Source organism: Calonectris borealis, chromosome 17 (assembly GCF_964195595.1).
Source record: "Calonectris borealis chromosome 17, bCalBor7.hap1.2, whole genome shotgun sequence".
Taxonomy (NCBI): domain Eukaryota; kingdom Metazoa; phylum Chordata; class Aves; order Procellariiformes; family Procellariidae; genus Calonectris; species Calonectris borealis.
The window spans coordinates 8,107,170-8,124,521 of NC_134328.1; the positions used below are offsets into that span (position 1 = coordinate 8,107,170).

The window sequence follows — 17,352 nt, forward strand, 5'->3', positions numbered from 1 at the left end:
TCAAAACCTCCCCAGTGCTCTTTATCCCCCGGGGGCAGAGGGGTGGGATTGTCCCTGCAGCAACCAGCAGCTCTTGCTCTGTGCTTGTCCCCACTCATGGCATGGGGAGGCGAGGACATAGTGCGTGTTTCGGCAGCGGATGAGGGGACAGGGAAGGTGGGGAGCTGCCATATTCCCCCTCCCCCTTCTCCGAGCAGCTCTGCCAGCCGTCGGCAAGGCCATGCACACGCGTTTGCTGCTGGCAGGAGGGAGTCAGTGCCCTCAGGAGTTGCTGTGCCGTGGTTGCATCCTGAACCAGGCGTCAGCCTCGGTTCCTGCCTGGCACAAGCGCAGGGAGAAGACCTGAGCAGAAGACCTGCGGCAGCGCCTGGCTCAGCACCCACCCGCTCAGGGGCTGGCTTTGAGCGAGGTCCTTTCCCCTCTGCTGCAGAGACCTCCCAGAGCTGTCAGGTTCCTTCACACGAGCTGCATATCCTCCTGGGGTGAGGTGGCTCTGCAGGAAGAAATAAATTAATTTCACCTCTTTTGGGCTCCTGGCTTAAGATGATCTGAATGTTCCTCTTTCCCTCCCTTGGCTATCTGTTGCTGGACTTGAGGATGCCTAAAATCAGGCGAGAGGAATCCCACCTGTACCGTCTGTTTTTCCCACAGACTCTCTGGCACAGCGAAGTGGAACAATGAACTTGACTGCAAATCCAACCCGAACGCAGATTTTTAACTCTCTTACCCAGATTAGACCCAACCAACAAACCAAACATGGTGGGAACTCCCCTCCTGACATTAATGGGATTGGGATCAAGCCTGGAAATTTGGCAGCATTTCTTGCTTCATTAAATAAACCCTTCTTGGTTGAGGATTTGTTGCAAACACAGTCAAGATTTGTTGTTAAAGAGAACTTCTGAGCTGACAGCCCCGGGAAGCCGTTCCGGCATAATTAACAGGCACACGTACAGACGCACAGGTGTACAACCACTTTCTTTCCCTAAAATGAAAAACTGTTTTTCTTGGCATGCAAAACACTCTACAAGAAGAAAATATCGCTAGCAGCAGCAGCTAAATGCATAGGACTCAACTCTGTTTAATTCTTTATTTCACTTTGCACAGGTTTCTAAAAAGAGACTAAACACCTCGTGTTTCCAGGGTCCTTGTGTTTCCAGCAAAGCGAGGGGCGAGAGGCTCCCGTGTGGAAGCCGTGGGGAGCGGGAGTGAGCAGCGAGTGCCGCAGGAGCCGCAGAGACTCCGTGAGTTCAGCAAAATGCTTGCCAGGCCTTGTTTAACAGCTGCTGGCTGCAGAGGTACAAGACGTTAGCCCGCTGGCGGAGGAGGATTTGCCCCCACCGGTGAATAGGGTTCACGGCGTGTGATGCCTCTGGCTGAAATCTGGCTCTGACCGAGCTGCCCACTTCACTTCAGGGGGGCTGGCATGGCCAGTAAAGCCCTGTTTGCTAAACAAGTGTGGGTTGGCTGCCCCTTGCTGAAAACATGGGCTGATGCATTTGTGTCAGAGATTTCCACAGCCCGGGGCAGCGGGAGCTGCTGCTCAGACAAGGGCTGGGGGTGCCGGGGACATTGCTGTGGGACTGACATGGTGCACGGGGTCCTCGCTGTGCAAATAGGGCATCTGCATAAGGTGAGAGCCCCCAGGCCCAGGCGGAGGTGTGAAGACCACGTGCGAAGGCGGAGGAGAAGCAGCGTGAGCAGGAGGCTCCCGCAGGTCTCGGCTCCCTGTTATGCCAGGCACCAGGCAGCGGGACTTTGTGGTGCATCTTTTACGGCGTGGTGGGAGGCTGCAGCGCGCACATAAAAAGGCATGAGTCACTTAGGTCACTAATGAAAGGTCACAGCATCCTCAGATTCAGCGAGAGGCATTTATTTCTTCAGCAAAACAATTTCATTGCTGAAGTACCTTTGGCTACAGGGACAACAGACCTGACAGGTTATCTTATTTACCAAGGATATCGATCAGACTGGGGAAGGAATAATAGATGCAACTACTCCAGGTGACCTCGGAAAAAATGGTAAATATACCTGGGACTGGGTGCCATTGGTGAAGATTTTAATAAAAGAGAAAAATCTGAGTCTTTGTCTAAGCTATGCAGAGTGTTTTGGCATCTGGGAGACCGACAGCTTGTGAAGAAGAGCAAAACACAGAAATAGAATAACATTTAGCGTGACTGTGTGAGGCCATCAGTCTAATATTATTCCTGCAGTGCATGCAGTTATAAATAGGTGATGCCATGTAGCGTGGGACCTGGGGAGAGCGAGAGCTAAGGAATGCACTTGCAGCTCAGCGGCAGCGGCACTGCGCAGCTTGCAGCTGTAACACGCATTTGTATGTGCGTTACAGAGCGACTGCGGCTGCACCCTGCAGGCAGGGATTTGTCCTGGAGGACTTGGTGAGCCCAGGCTTAATAGAGATGTGCCATTTTTCACTCCACCCCTCTAAATATTCCCCAGCGGCAAGCCCTCTGTGCCCCTTGCCATCAGTGCTGCTCGTTGCTCAAGCAGGAGTCAGCACAGAGAGCAGGGCAGCGAGAAACCCCGGGAGCTGCTCTGGGCACCACGACCTGCGCTGCCTTCTCAGCAACCTGGGAGGAGACTATAGTTTGAATTTCACCTCCGCTCTGCCCCGACCAGGAGATGCTCAGATCGGATCCGGCTCCCCGAAGAGCCCTTCGTGCCAAGGTGCTGCCCAGCCAGCGTGAAATTCTTCTGCTTGTTTGAGCTAATGGGCAAAAAGTTTACCCTAAGGAGCATCAGAAAGGTCCCAGGCTTCTCAGTAGCACCACAGCTCCTCCTCCTCTGCTCTGCAGAGGATGTCCAAGGACAGGAGATAGATTAACTCCATCCTGGCTGCCTTTGCTCTGATGCAGAGGTGCCGGCTCTCACCAGCCCAGACCACGCTGCAGCACCGCTGTGCCTCCATTTAGGTCCCACGGCAATGGGAAGCTGCTGGCACGGAGGAGAGCTCAGGGGTAGGTTTGTTGGTGGTGATGCCAAGCGCCAGGCACTCCCACTGCATGAAGCGTTATTTGGTTGTGGAGGCAAAAATCCTCCTATAAAAGAGTGCAATGCTGGGATGACAACACAGTGCTGAGAGCCCAGAGGGGCCAGGGATGCAGAGAGCCCTTGGGATGCAGGTCATCCGGGTGCCTGGGGCTGTCCAAGACCCCAGTGGGTCTGCAATACCCAGCAGGAGATGCTGCAGCCTCCCCAGGGCTGCTGGGGGAAAGCATCTTTCTGCATTCGAAGCAGAAACAACAGTCCCATCACCATAGCCACTATCCCACTGCACTGAGCTGGGAGGTGGGGAAGAGCTCGCCAGGTTTGCCCCAGGGCCAGCTGCAGAACAGAGACACCAACGGCCCCAGGTGCACAGTGAAGGAGAGGGGCCCCGTGAGCTGAAATATTAGGGAGAAGTCTGTGTTTTAACCCAGCTGTCCACAGGGGTGAACATGAGCCATCTCTCCATGGTTGGATTTTGTGGCCACAGCTGGTGGTGGAGGAACCAATCTCTGGGTGGGTCAGTGCCTCTTCCCCCTCCTTGCCAGGTCTCCATAACTCCTCATCTCCAGATTTACTGCCAGTAGCTCCGGTTAGCCCCAATGGGAGCAAACCCAGCAGCACGGAAGGCAAGAGGAGAGTTGTTTTCCTTTCCAGTGCCGCATGGGTGAGGAGCAGAGGATGGTTCATGGGTGAACCCAAGTAGCAGACTCAGCCTGGGAGTACGGGGCAGCATCCTCTCCCAAAGGCACAGCACAGGGATGAGCGATGGACTTGCAGTCACATCAGCACCTGCAAATCCCAGGGTGGGGGACAGCTCGCAGCTCTCAATCCTCTTACATAAAGGGGATCATTCACATGCGGTTCCCAAGCAGAAACCCAAAAATGGCCATGCCCTGAGTCTGTCGCTTGGCCCTGTGTGGGGAATACCTAGATGAGCATCCTCTCCTGTCACTGCTCAGCACCTCAGCTCCCACCTCAAGAGACACTCAAACAAGGAACCTAAAAGTTAGCTAAATATTTCAGAACCCAAAGAAGCCTCTGGTTTATTTTCCCAGAGCCAGAAGCCTCTGGTTTATTTAGCTCAGGTGGTTTGCCTGCCTCCAGAAAAGCCTAGTGTTAATTTGATTCCCTATAACTGATTCATGGCAGGTCTGGCATCCTGATGCTTGGAACAGCTGTGATTCCTGTGCCGCCGTTTGCTCTGCCCCAGGGACACCACACAGCCCCTGAGCGTGGCTGGAAAGAAAGGACCAGGGCTGGAGCAGGGCACAAACAGCTGGGCCAGGACACAGGAACATCTTTGCATTTGCAATTCAGAGAGGAAGTGTCTCATCTCCCCAATTAATCCTTCCAGAGCAAAGCCTGGAGAGAAGCAGCTGAAAAATCTCTGCATACAAACAAGACTTAGTAAAATCTGCAATTTTGAAGTGGAGGAAGAAATGTGGCCCCAACACGGTGCTTTCACCGCAAGAGAAAACAAATATTTTCATTTTGTTATATTCATTCCCCACCAGGAATCTGCTGTGCTCTCCGGCATGGCGCAGCTGGGGGCATTTTCAGGGGGCAATTCACAGCTCCCTCGGCTGGGAAATCGCTTGTGGCCCCAAAGCCGGAGCCGCTTCTGGCCAGTGGAGTCTGGCAGCTGGGACCAGTCTGTGGAGCATCGCTAGCAGGGAAAGAAAAATGCATCTTGGTGGAGTCAAACACTGCATCGAAATCAGTTGCTGCCTGGCTGGGAAGCTCAGTCAGCATCTCAGCGCCGGTTCCCTGAGCTTCAGAGGCAGAACAGGAAAGGACGTCTTGAGTTTTACTAATAAATGCACTTTTCCCCAGTTGAAGTGCTGGGGCCAATTTGTTTCCTAACGGGTTATTTTTAGCATCGAAACGAGCCATTTGCTGTAAACTGTCTGCCTGGGAAGCGAAGCCCCGGGGTGGCAGACAGGGCTGCCGCAGCTCCCGCGCCATGAGGTCACTGCCCTGGCTGCCGGCACGGCCAAATCTCACCCGGAGCACGGCTCAGCTTGCCGGTGGGACGGGAGCCACCACCGTTCCTCCCTCAGGCACACCCAGGCAGGCACACGGAGCCTGGAGCCGGGGGCCGGCAGCAGCTCCCTCCTGCCGCAGCCAGCCTGCGGTGCCCTGCGGTGGGACCCGCTGCCCTGCGGCTCCCCCGTGGGAAGGAGGGTGCCATGGGACCCGGGGACCCGGTTAATGAACCGACCATGCGGGCAGACACCTTTGGTGCCGAAGCCACCCGCAGGGCTCCTGGCAGGGGCCGCGGCGCTCACCGGGTGCCACGTAGGTTACGATGTGCCACGTAGCATGCCAGAGCCCATCGCTCGCCCAGGGGTGTCCCACAGGAACCCTACAGCGGTTCAGCACCTTTCCCGTCCCCGCGGTGCAGTGCCACCATGGCAGGGGCTGTCCTGCAGGACAAGGGGAAAGCTGTCATCAGGGCACCCTCCGAAAGAGCCTCGCATATTTGCAATTCATTCCCAGACTCTTTGGCCCCCCACCCTTGACCTTCCTGGCAACCCCGCGGGCTGTGATGCAGGAAAGTCATTTATAGCATCGCGACGCTGCTGTGGTGGGAGCAGAGGCGCGCTCAGGATCAGGCCCTGCTCTCCGTTTGGCCAAGGGTTTGACGTGACCGTGTTTCTATGGTGAGTCTGTGGTCATGGCCATGGCAGCTCATCTCCAGATTAACCTTCCCGGGGAGCGGGACCCTTCTCCAGACACGTTCCCAAAGCCTCTCGCCTTCGTCACTGGGGTCCAGTGGTTCCTCGCAGGGACCAGCCCACCCTGGCACCGGCAGCAGCACTGTGGAGCCTCCCACCCCCAAGCCCCAATCCAAACTGGTTGCAGCTCTGATTTAACAGGCTCTCAGCAAATATTTCCACAAATTATTAAGCAGGGGCATTATTATTTTATCTTATTATTATATTATTAAATCCAAGATCCTCCAACCAAATAAATGAACCGACTAAAGCGGCTGAGATCAAGAACTTGCTAAAGCAGAGCAGCACCTTTCCCGTTTGGTTGCGGTCCAGGCACTTTACGGCAGGTACTTTGTGCCTGGCTGATGTTCAACTGACAGCTTTCCAAGCATATAAAAAACTTATTAGGCTGAAAATAGAGTTTGTGACCATAAACTGTCAGGAGCACTGTCAGCATTTCCAGCCCAGGTCTGCTTCGTGTACAACCGCAGGCAGATCAGGCTGCCGGGGGGAGCCGGGCTGCGGAGGATGGGGCTGGGCGGCCCCTTGCAGGACCCGTTTTGGGTAGGAAGGGTAATTGGGGAAGGCTCACTAGTGGGCTGTGGGGTGCCAGGGCATCGGAAAGAGGCACAGCCGAGATTTAGCATGGCTGGTACCAGGCAGGGTGGTTGAAAACAGTCAGATGTGGAGCTGTGTCCACCTGCCCTGGGGTTTGAAACCTGCAAGCCACATCCATGGTGACCACGCAGAAGCAATTTGCAGCCAGTTTATATCCAACAGTTCATTAATTCCCTCACTCAGCTTCCAGATTACAACGCAGAGCAAAGCGCCTGCAGCCATATGAGCTACAAAGAGTCAGGGAGGGAGACAGCAGGGAAATCCCAGAGCTGAGAGAAAGCCGTGAGGTTCCTGAGTCTCCAATAACCCGGAGCGTGGCCTGTAGGGCAGAGACAAGTCAGCTCTGGCTGGCAGGAGGATATTTTACAGGAAGATTTATGAAGTCATGGGGCAGAAGCAAACATTGCTACGTGCAGCTTGGATCCGGTCAGGCACTCTGCATCCACAGAAGAGGGCATTGCCGTGCTCCTCGCGCGGAGGGAGAGGCGGGATCGCTCCCTGCGCCTGGCTCACCGTGTCCCTGGCCTGGGACAGCCGGGCAGTGCCTGCAGTCCCACTCTCAGCTGCAGCAGGTTGTTATTCATATCTCGGTATCTAACCCCTTTTAGAAATGAACTAACGCATTGCTTTAAAAACATCCTGTGGCATTGCGAGGCTATAATCTCGGTATTAAATGGCATTAAAGCCAGAATAGCTGATGCTTTTACTAAGGTAAAAGAAAACATCTATTCAGTCTTCAAAAATAACCGAAAGAAGCAGAGCACACCAGGATGGTCCCCAAGCCCCGAGAGCTGGAGCACGTTGTGGCCACAACCCGGGGAAGTGGCTGACGCCTGCCGGAGCCCGTCCCCAGCCCTGGCTGCCACCCGTGGGTAGGTGGGCAGCGCAGCCGGAGGTGCGACGGCAGCCGGTACCGCACGTCCCGCTAACGTTGACCCCTTTGCCTGGGGACCAGGAGCTGTCGGCCCAGGCCAGCGCAGACCGAGGCAGCGTCGATGCCCGAAGTAGCTTGGGCGAACCTGGGGGGATGCTCCCACCTCTCCCCGCGTACGTCGGGCTGTGGGACTGACTCAGACAGACCCACACTGCTGGTCCCTATTTAGCATCTTCCATCTGAGACTGTTAAGCAGCTTTGCTTATTTCGATCCATTAAAACCAGAAAAGCTTTTTATTAAATTCCCCGCCAGCCTGGAATTAGTAGATGTGGGCCAATTAGACACATTAATTAGGCACTGGTTTAAACACAGATGAGGTTGGACTTTGTTTACCAGCCTCAGAAGGAAGCAGCTTCTCAAAGTTCACCTCCAAAGGACCGAACAAACAAGGTACGTTCGTTCCCGGTCACAAGCACCTTACAACAGAAACACATCACTTTGACTTCTATTTTATTTTCAGAGCTCTTGCTTTCTCTCTGCCTCCCCATGCAATAAAAATGAGACATTTAATCTCATAATGCAACTTCTCACTGGAAATCAATGATAAAGTACATAAAGTACATTATCTTGCCTGGCCTGATCCTGCGGCTCCTGCCTGACCTTTCTCAAGCGCAGCGAAGTCGGGGGAAAGACGAAGGTTGAACTGCGGGACCCTCCCGATGTGCCCCAGGAGGTCGGCCCTGCCCAACGGCGCTCTGACACAGTTTGGTCTCGCTCATGCCCCCGTGCTCGCTGCATGCAGGGGAAAGAAATGCATGAGCAGTAAGACGGCAGAGCAGGCTGATTTCAGCACCATCGTAATTATGAAGCCTACGACCCCAGGCAGAACACAGGGCTGTGGGCGTCACTGCCGCACGGTCCTGGTTTCATCAGCCCTGGATTTGTTACTGGGGGAGTTTCTTATGACGAGATGGATGCTGGAACCCTCGTTCCTGCTGAGCAGCATTTACTCCACAGGGGGCTGTGACCTGCGTGAGGTCAAAGTAAACACCAAAAGGAGAAACCAGTGACGTCCCAAGCCCCCGTGGGAATGATCAGCAGCCATTTCATTGTGCCCGTTACTGAATGAGACCCTCTTCCAGCTCTGCTCCATCGATGGCATCCCCTTTTGCAGAAAAAGGATTTGCCTGAATCTCTGTAACTCCCAGCGGAGCAGGGAAAGGCCGTGCCGAGGGAAGATCCATGGCCCAAGACACTGCCAGGTGAGGATTTCTTTGGGGGTCAGGAGAAGACCCAAAGAGGAGAGGACTAGCAGAAGCCATGCTGAGGAAGCACTGAGAGCTGATCATACTGCGGGGGTGGAGATGGACCCCCTGCCCCAAACGGCCCCAGGCACAGGGAGGGTGAGATCCCATCCACAGGCCCCTTCCCTATGTAGGTAGTGCTTTGAGAAGGCCGTGCTCTACCATCTCTGCCCAAGCACTGCTGGCTGTCATCACAGACAGATGTTTGGAAACAAAATGTGGAGGATTTAGGTAGCCATAGACCATCTATGATTGATGCTGCTGCTAAAGGAAACTGTGCAAGTAGCTTGTGCCGATCTCCCGCGGCTGGAGAGCATCTCCCAGGGTTTTGCATGCTTGAACCTGCACTGGTATGTTGGCCCAACATCTGCACAGAACAGCTGGCTTTGGACAACATGATACAACATCAGCTTCATGCTCCAAATATTACCTGGGGACACCAGAATTTGACCTGCAAGGCACTGGAGGCCGCAGAACCCCTCCTAAAAGATGTGTGACAGGCACGCAGCGACGTGATCACCGCGACATCTGTAACAGAACCAACAGGAGCTCAATTAGCAGCACTGTGTCCTGTCTTCAAGGTGGGATGTCATTGTTGACCAGTGGAAAAAACCACCAGCAGCTGGAGGGCAGCAGGTGAAGCGTATCTTCTCTAGCAGGTGGCCCCCCCATTGCTCTGGGTCTGGAGGTTTGACAGCATCCCAGGCCCCGTTAGCAGGGCTGCAAACAACACCACGGAGAACATAAACCAGACACATTCCTCCAGAGGAGGCTTTGCCGTGTGATTTAGGAGGCTGAAGCGCTACGATGTCAAACAGCAATCCACCGACACCTTGTGCTGCTGGTGATGGATGCCGGAGCCTGTATTTTTTCTTCAATAACATCTTTCACTAATGGTGCTGGCACGGAGGCTCGGCCAGGAGGAAGGAAGTGGCAAGTGTCCAGGGTGAAAAAGAGTTCACGATTACAGCGGGAAAGGGCACCGTGTCCCTCGTGCTGGCCATGGAAATGCAGAGGACAGGGCTGGAAGGGGCTCCAGGAGTCATCCCCTGCTCTGGGAGGGCATCAGCTCTACTCAAGGCACCTCTGGCATCCATTTGCTTATCTTATTTTTAAACTCCTCCAGTGATGGGGCTGCCACAATCTCCCCAAGCAATCTGTTCCGGTGTTTCACTGCCTTCATGGTTAGAAAGTTTTCTTATGTCCAACTCAAACCTCCTTTGCTGCAATTAAAGCCCAAAGCGTCTCGGCGTCTCCATAGAGAGAAGTGAGACAGATGGGGTGGAGATGGATGTAAGCCTGGTTTGTTTTTCTTGTTTGTTTTATTCCCAGTCAAAAGAAGGAGAGTTTATTCTTGAAGGAGCTACTATCTCCTGCGACATACAACTCAGAGAAGTATCTTTCTATTTTTAAAACTGAAACATAAGGGTTACATAAAAGCTCAGGAAACCAGTAATGAGAAACACGGTGTTCACTTTGTGGGCTCTGTCTCCTACCACAGCTAATTTCCCCGCACCTCCGAGCTGACCTGGGCTGCCCGCAGTGCATCAGCACGGGGAGGCTCTGCTCGCTGCTCCCCACGCCAGCCCAGGGCTGGTGGGCCCTGCGTCCCCCTGCACCTGCAGCATCGGACGAACACGTCAGAGAAATCAGCAGAAACACTGAATCTGATTATTTTCTTCCTTTCTGCTCTCTTAAAACAGCACTGGACACAGCAGGCCAGACCATCCGTTCTGGTGACCAGCTGGAAAAAGCAGAGGTAACACAGGTAACGCGCACTGCGGTGCGTTCCTTGCTGCTGTGGGTGTGAAGCAGCACCTCCCTGCCCAGAGCCGGACGGAGCAGCGGAGGCGAGGGCTGCCCGCACAGGGATGGCACCGCAGGGATGCGGCAGCAGCGGCAATGCACACAACCCAAGGGTCCCTGCTTTGGTGGTGGCAGTGAGGGCGCTGGCACAAGAAACTCCTCCAGCCTGGGAGTGCGCAGCCAGGTGCAACTTTGGGGAAAGGAACCGTAATTAATGTCACCGGCATGGGATGAAGCGCGGCCTCGCTAGGGCTCACCTGCAGCCTGGGGCTGCCAGCTCCAGCCCAGTGCTGCCAACACGGTGGGCTCGGGGCGTGCAGGAGCCAGTCTCGGTGCGAACGGGAACCGGTACCCATGCCCGCAGGAGCCGGGGCCTGGAGCAGCTGGTACCGGGGCAGCTGGTGCCCGGTGCCCACAGGAGCTGGTGCCCTGAGAGCCGGTGCGCGGTGCCCACAGGAGGCGGTGCGCGGCGCAGCCAGTGCCCCGTGCGCAGGGGCCGGCAGCCGGCGCCCGGGGAGCCGGAGCCCGGTGCGTGCAGGAGGCGGTGCGCGGTGCCCCGGGACGCGGTGCGCGGTGCCGGTGTGCGCGGAGCCGGCGGTGCGCGGGGCGCGCAGGGGGCGGTGCGCGGGCGCGCAGGCGGGGCGGGCAGGGGGCGGCGCGGCGGGCGCGGGGCCGGGCCGGGCGGGCGCGGGGGATGCGCGGCGGGGCCCGCGGGGGGCGGCGGGCGCGGGGCCATGCGGAGCCCGGGCTGAGGCGCCGCGGCCGCCCCTCGCCATGAAGCGGCAGAACCTGCGCACGGCCGCGCTCATCCTCTGCATCTTCTCCTACCTGCTGGTGGGCGCCGCCGTCTTCGATGCGCTGGAGTCGGAGGCGGAGAGCGGCCGCAAGCGGCTGCTGGAGCAGAAGCGCGGAGAGCTGCGGAGGAAGTACCGCTTCTCCGCCGACGACTACCGGGAGCTGGAGCGGCTGGTGCTGCAGGCCGAGCCGCACCGCGCCGGGCGGCAGTGGAAGTTCGCCGGCTCCTTCTACTTCGCCATCACGGTCATCACCACCATCGGTGAGTGCTGGCATCCCGGCGTGCAGCCTGCGCCCCTCCATCCCCGCATCCCTCCATCCCCACACCTCTGCACCTCCACAACCTCCCACACTTCTTCCACCACCACTGGGTGCCCCGGGACAGCCCAGGGTGGGGGTTACCTGCATAGGAGAGGCAGGTCTCACCCTTGCAAGGCTGGGACATCTCTTCAGGCCGCCCCCTGAGCTGACCCTGTGGGACCTCAGTGCCCAGTGATGGGAGAGGTAATCCATAGACAGGCTGGGGGCCACCTGGTTCGGGGGGATGCCAGAGGTGCTGCTATGGCTGAGGCCATGAAATGTGACGTGCACATTGTCCCAGGAAGGCAGCAGCACGCAGAGGTTCTGCAGGCACCTTTGGGGCAGGCAGCTGCAGAAGTTGGCAGGGGCATAGGAGGGCAGAGGTGGGAGCTGCGTCCGTCCTCTGTGCAGTGTTGTAGCCAGCAAGCCAGGCTGAAGAGCTGGGCAAGAGCTGTTGGCTTCTTTGCCAGCCCAAAACTCTGGATCTTTGGCTGTATGAGACCTGCTTCGGGGAGCCAAGACAGCACCAGACACTGAACCTCGCTCTGCCTGCACGGGAGCCTGCAGAGAGGTGGGTGTCGGTTAGCTTGGAGGGGAGGGATTGAAGCACATGAAACCCCCATGTAGACACACTTACCATACTAGAGCCCAGCCTTGATTTGCCCTCTTCAATTTTGCAAGAGAATGAAACTAAATTGAATGAGGATTGCCTTACTTCTAGGTGAAATTAGCCACATGGGAGTTTAGCATTGTTTAATTAATCCACTTTTATTAATCCATGCACTCTGAGCACCCCGTGGGGGTAGGCAGGTGTGGGATCCTGTGTTCATGTCATTGCTCGTGATGGGATTTTAATCAGCAGAAGTGTTTTGGAGGCCGAATCCTGCCCTTCCGCAGCCAGCAGCTACCTCCTCATGTGTAGGATGGGGCTCAGCCTTGCCGAGGGGCTTGGGATGGGTGAAATAGGTCTGGTAGCTGAAAGCATCACCCCTGAGGACAAGGGCTGGTGGGATCAACTGCGCTGCATTACCAGGGGACAAGAGGTGACGGAGGGGCAGGTACCCCGCAGGCCCTGCCCGGGGGGCTCCGTGTGCCCCCCCGAGACGTGCTGTGGGGTTTGTTCAGCTGGCAACGCACGTGGCCAGCAAACAGCGACGGGTTCAGGGCACGGTTAGTGTCAGGCCCCAGCAGGAGGGTAGGATGAATGGCTTCAGTGAAAATCTCCATCATCTCATGACAGGTTATAGCTTCATTTACATTATTTTCCTGTTGACTGTGACAAACAATTGCTACGCTTATCACACACCCCACGCGATAAATAATTTTAGCCCAGGTGCCATATTTTTAAAACGCTGGCACATCAGATCTCTTTATATGGGGCTGTGCTCTGAATCTCAGTTTTAACATTAATGTAGCTGTGTTTACTCTTCCTAATTCCCTTTGTCATTTTGAAAGCATCAGTCAAATGCTCTTTCAGCAGTCTCTCAGGGTACAACAACTGTTTTTCCACTTACTGCTCTTCTTGATCATTATATTTACCTCCTCGTTGCTGTCATTGTATTATCTTGTAGCCTAGGACCTGATAATTGCACTCGGTTATCAAGCTTGGATCTGACCGGGGGTTTTTTGCCACTGCAGTCTCATGTCTGCTCTGTATTCTGTGAAATGTGGCGTGCAGTCGTTAAGTTTATCATTTTTGATTGCATGGGTTTATGAACAGACAGAGCAATCAGAAACAGGTCCCTTCCTGCCTGCTTGCAGTTTGGAGCACAGCACGGTCGAGGATAACGCTGCCCTCAGCCTCCCAGCCCTGTCCCATTGCAGGAGTTTCCTGGAGCGGGAGGTGTGCTCAGGAGCCTGGGGCAACGTGGTTATCATCCTCTGGTCTTCCCATCACCGCGTGCTAACAGCTTCCCTAAGAGTCCTGGAAATCCACTGGCAGCAGAGACAGAGGTGAAGCCAAGTCACAGCTTTGAACAAGACTGAGAAATAAAAAAAGGGGGAGGGGGTTTCCCCCATATCTTCATGCAAAAGTCACATGGTTACCTGGAAGAAGTGAAAATATAAATAGCTGTTTGCAAAAGGCCACGCGACAGTATCGGAAGGAGCCGGCGCTGTTCTGCAGGCACCTTCAGAAAGGGAGTTTCCAGCCCTGGTAGTTTCTCACAGAAACTCAAAAGAAAGGCTTGGATGCCTTTGGATGCCGTTACTCCCCCCGCTGCCTGACTCCCTTGCGCTGAGTTAGTTACTCATCCGCTTAGGTCAGAGGCCACCGATTTCTGTTAAGCTTCTATAATTAAGTGAGGTGGGCGCAGAATCACTGAAGTCCGGAAGATTGCGGTGAATACCTCATTACAACTCACGGTATAATTGTGTGTGTCCTTGAGTCACAGCTCTGAAACTTGGAGCAAGGAGGGGAAATTAAATCTCAGAAGGCGCTCAAGGAGAACTTTGTAATCCTTGAGCTCCTTGTCCCTGGGACAAGGGCTGACGGGGCTGCGGTGGCATAAATACTTCCCTGCATTTAAAACCGCACAACCCCTCCTCCCCAACGACCCAGCAGTGCCTTAGGTCTGAGTCTTAGTGACACTGGAGTAAACCCGAAGTTGCTCTGCAGCAGTCCTCCCAGACTTTAGCTGCTCCTGCAGTGACTGACCCTATAGCGCAGGGGCCCTATAGCTCCTATCCAACAGGCCACGCAGCAAATGATCATATAGCCGAGAGTCAAAGATGCATGTGACGCTGGAGGGCTCAGGGGACAGGAGGGGCAGGAGCTGGTGCCAGGGGAGGTGACAATGGCCCTGCAAGGGCAGTTGTGGACAGGACTGGCTGGGTGCGTACCTTCCCGCAGGGTGACCTGGTGCTGTTGGTCCCAGCACCCTGCGGAGCCTCCGTCCTCCCTCGCTGTGGGGATTCAGGTTACCCTGCAGACCCGGCGCCGGCACGGCATCATTGCCTCTAAATTGCTCGTGAGCTGCAGAAGGCTTGCAGACCCCAATCCAAGCTCTAGGGCTTCTCTTGGCCTCCATGACCTCATCCAAGCTCAGGGGCTATCAGGAGGGTACCTCCTCTCTTTGGAGGCCAAATGAGGTTCTGCCCCCGTGATACTGCGGTGTGCCATCATCCCAAAGGCTGTGGCATCCCATGGCCCCGTTAGCATTGCCTGCAGATCTGTTACTGATTCATTTTCTATTTTCCCTCTATTCTCCTACTGCTCCTCTTGGCCCAGGGCAGCCTTGCTGGGAAATCCCAGCGAGGGTTTGACGCCTGCCTTTCCTCCTTCGTTCGCAGGCTATGGGCACGCCGCCCCGGGCACGGACGCTGGCAAAGTTTTCTGCATGTTCTACGCTATCCTGGGCATCCCCCTGACGCTGGTCATGTTCCAGAGCCTGGGGGAGCGCATGAACACTGTTGTGCGGCTACTGCTCAAGAAGATCAAGAAGTGTCTGGGCATGAGGACAACCAATGTCTCCATGGAGAACATGGTCCTAGTCGGCTTTCTGTCCTGCATGGGGACCCTGTGCATCGGTGCAGCAGCCTTCTCTTATTTTGAGGGCTGGACTTTCTTTCACGCCTATTACTACTGCTTCATAACCTTGACCACTATCGGCTTTGGAGACTTTGTGGCTCTGCAGAAGAACGAGGCTTTGCAAAAGAAGCCCCCGTACGTGGCTTTTAGCTTCATGTACATCCTGGTGGGCCTGACCGTCATCGGCGCCTTCCTCAACCTGGTGGTGCTGCGGTTCCTGACGATGAACTCGGAGGACGAGCGGCGGGACGCCGAAGAGCGCGCCTCGCTGAGGAGAGCCCGGAACAACATCCACCTCAAGCCAAAAGAGGACAGCCGGAGCAGCAACGCTATTTTTCTCCCCGTGGAGGACAGGACGAGCCAGATGAACCTCATCCCGCTGATCCAGGAGGACACGGAGAGGCAGCGGCGCCAGTCGGCCAACTCGGCGGCCGCGGTCCCCTCCTTCTGCACGTGCCTGTGCTACAGACCTCAGCTGTGCGCCAGCCCGGTGCCCTCCCACCACGAGACCCTGAGCTGCCACACCAACCCCGTGTACTACAACTCCATTTCCTACAAAATCGACGAGGTCTCCCTGAGCACGCGGGGTCAGACCGGCTCTTCCCCGGGGAGCACTTTATCATCCAACAGCCCTCACTGCCGGCAACACCCCCGGCTGCGGAGGAAATCCATCTAGGAGCGCGTGCCGAGCTGTACTCGGTGCTCGAGTCTTACTACGATGATAAATTAAGAACAGAGATGTCAGGTCCTTCTTACTGCTCTCATTTCTTCTGTTCCTCTCCTTCAGCTGGCAGCCAGCCCCATGCAGGGTCCGGCAGGAGCCTTTAAACCCTGTTAAGAAATAATCACTCCTTTTTGCAGGCACTGAATGACATCGTTGGTTTTTCTTTGCTTTTTCCTCCCAAGTAGGTTCAAGCATTAGGGTCTGACACAGAGACCCCCCGATGTGAAGTCCAGCAAGCTGTAGGTTTGCTTTCCCACCTCCCTGCTCCCCAAAGGGAGGTGTTGCTGCCCTCCCACCCGTGGCTATGGCCGCTGCCAGCACACGCCTCTCGCTCCGTGGGCTGGATTGCACTTGCTGAGAGCGTATCAAAAGCAACGCCCGTGTCAGTGAGCCCGCAGGGTTGGGGATCTTTAAGTTGTCCCCTGACACGGGGTGCAGGTAAGTCGGTGCCACGCAGCAAGTTTGCAGCTGGTGGGTGGGCAGGGAGAGGTGGGCGGGAGGGGACGGGCTGCAGTCCTGCTGCTCAGCACCTGGGGACAGCTTCATGGCACTGCATCTCCCACGACCAGCCCTCCAGGGGCTTCTGATGGCTCCATGCTTTTGGAAGCTGGAGGTCCATACGCTCACCCACTTACCCACCAGCACACCTACCTGGTAGCTCCTCCGGGCTGAGCTGGCTGGTGGGACGCTGTGTCCCATTCGCAGGGGAAGCAGAACTCCTCCAGCCCAGCCATAGCCCTCCCCATGATGAGCCCAGCCTGTGCTAAGGGCAGAGCCCCAGGGAGACCCTCCCTGAACCATACCGAGCCCCCTGCAAAGGGTTTGGCCCTGATGAGATCGTTAGCTAAAATCACCCTTTCCTTCACCACCTTTCCTCCAGCTGGCAGCCCAGCAAGCGTGCCTGCTCCTCGCCTCCTCCCAGTCCCCGCGAGCCCATGGGTTTGCGCTCGTTGCTGCTGGGATTATCCGAGGCGGGGTGATCCCATCTCGGTGTGCGTTCCCAGGCGGGATGCGGTGCCCGCTCAGCCCCACCTGGGAGGCTGTTTCCAGCCGGTGCCCCCCGCCGTGGCCCGTGTCCATCCTGCCTCGTCTGCAAGAAAGCAGGACTGGGCTCTGACAGCGGTAGGAGCTCCGTTTCACTTTTTTTCCCTAATAAAGGGACATTTTCACTCTTAGTTCTATCTAAAATACCCTCTGAGGGGGTTTTCCTGGAGGAAAATCCCCTTTTCCTGGTGGGGAAGGCATGCAGAGTGTCAGCATTGGGAAGGCCTCAGGGCAGGCTTTGCTCTCTCCTCTTTTTGTCCTGGGCAGTTTAATAAAAGGTGAATCCAGCTGGTGGTGGTTGGTTATTTGTCACGAGGGGGAGCAGAGGGATGTGTCCGAGCCCCAAACCCCAGCCCTGCCCGGCTGCAGGGGTGCGCCAGGGCTGGCTCCCCTGCCACAGGGGTGTGGGCAGCGTTGACATCCAGGGATATTATCCCTGTGGATGTTTGCTGGGATGTTCGGACATTGGAGGGAGGAGGGGGGGTGGAGTGGCTGTCCCAGAGCTGGGAAGCAGCTGGGTCTCGTTGCCCACCTGGGAATGGTGTCGTTGCCCCCTGCATGGGGATGCCCTGGGCTCCTCTGCCCTCCCTGGCCAGTGACCTTCACATTTCCAACAGCTCCTGGTGTTTTGGCT

The 17,352-nt window shown here is 56.1% G+C and overlaps 1 protein-coding gene across 1 annotated transcript; it reads left to right on the forward strand.

Annotated features, from left to right (window-relative positions):
* Positions 1-11,091: 11,091 nt before the first annotated feature.
* On the forward strand, positions 11,092-17,004 carry KCNK15 (potassium two pore domain channel subfamily K member 15). Its single transcript, XM_075166088.1, has 2 exons — positions 11,092-11,383; positions 14,713-17,004. Exons 1-2 carry the CDS (start codon positions 11,101-11,103, stop codon positions 15,624-15,626), a joined length of 1,197 nt encoding a protein of 398 aa, XP_075022189.1. The 5' UTR covers positions 11,092-11,100; the 3' UTR covers positions 15,627-17,004.
* The last annotated feature ends 348 nt before the right edge of the window (positions 17,005-17,352 follow it).

Bases quoted from the DNA above. Each gene is read 5' to 3' on its own strand.
- KCNK15 (XM_075166088.1), top strand. From the start codon at position 11,101: ATGAAGCGGCAGAACCTGCGCACGGCCGCGCTCATCCTCTGCATCTTC. The intron at 11,384-14,712 runs GTGAGTGCTGGC...CTTCGTTCGCAG, and splicing joins CACGGTCATCACCACCATCG to GCTATGGGCACGCCGCCCCG.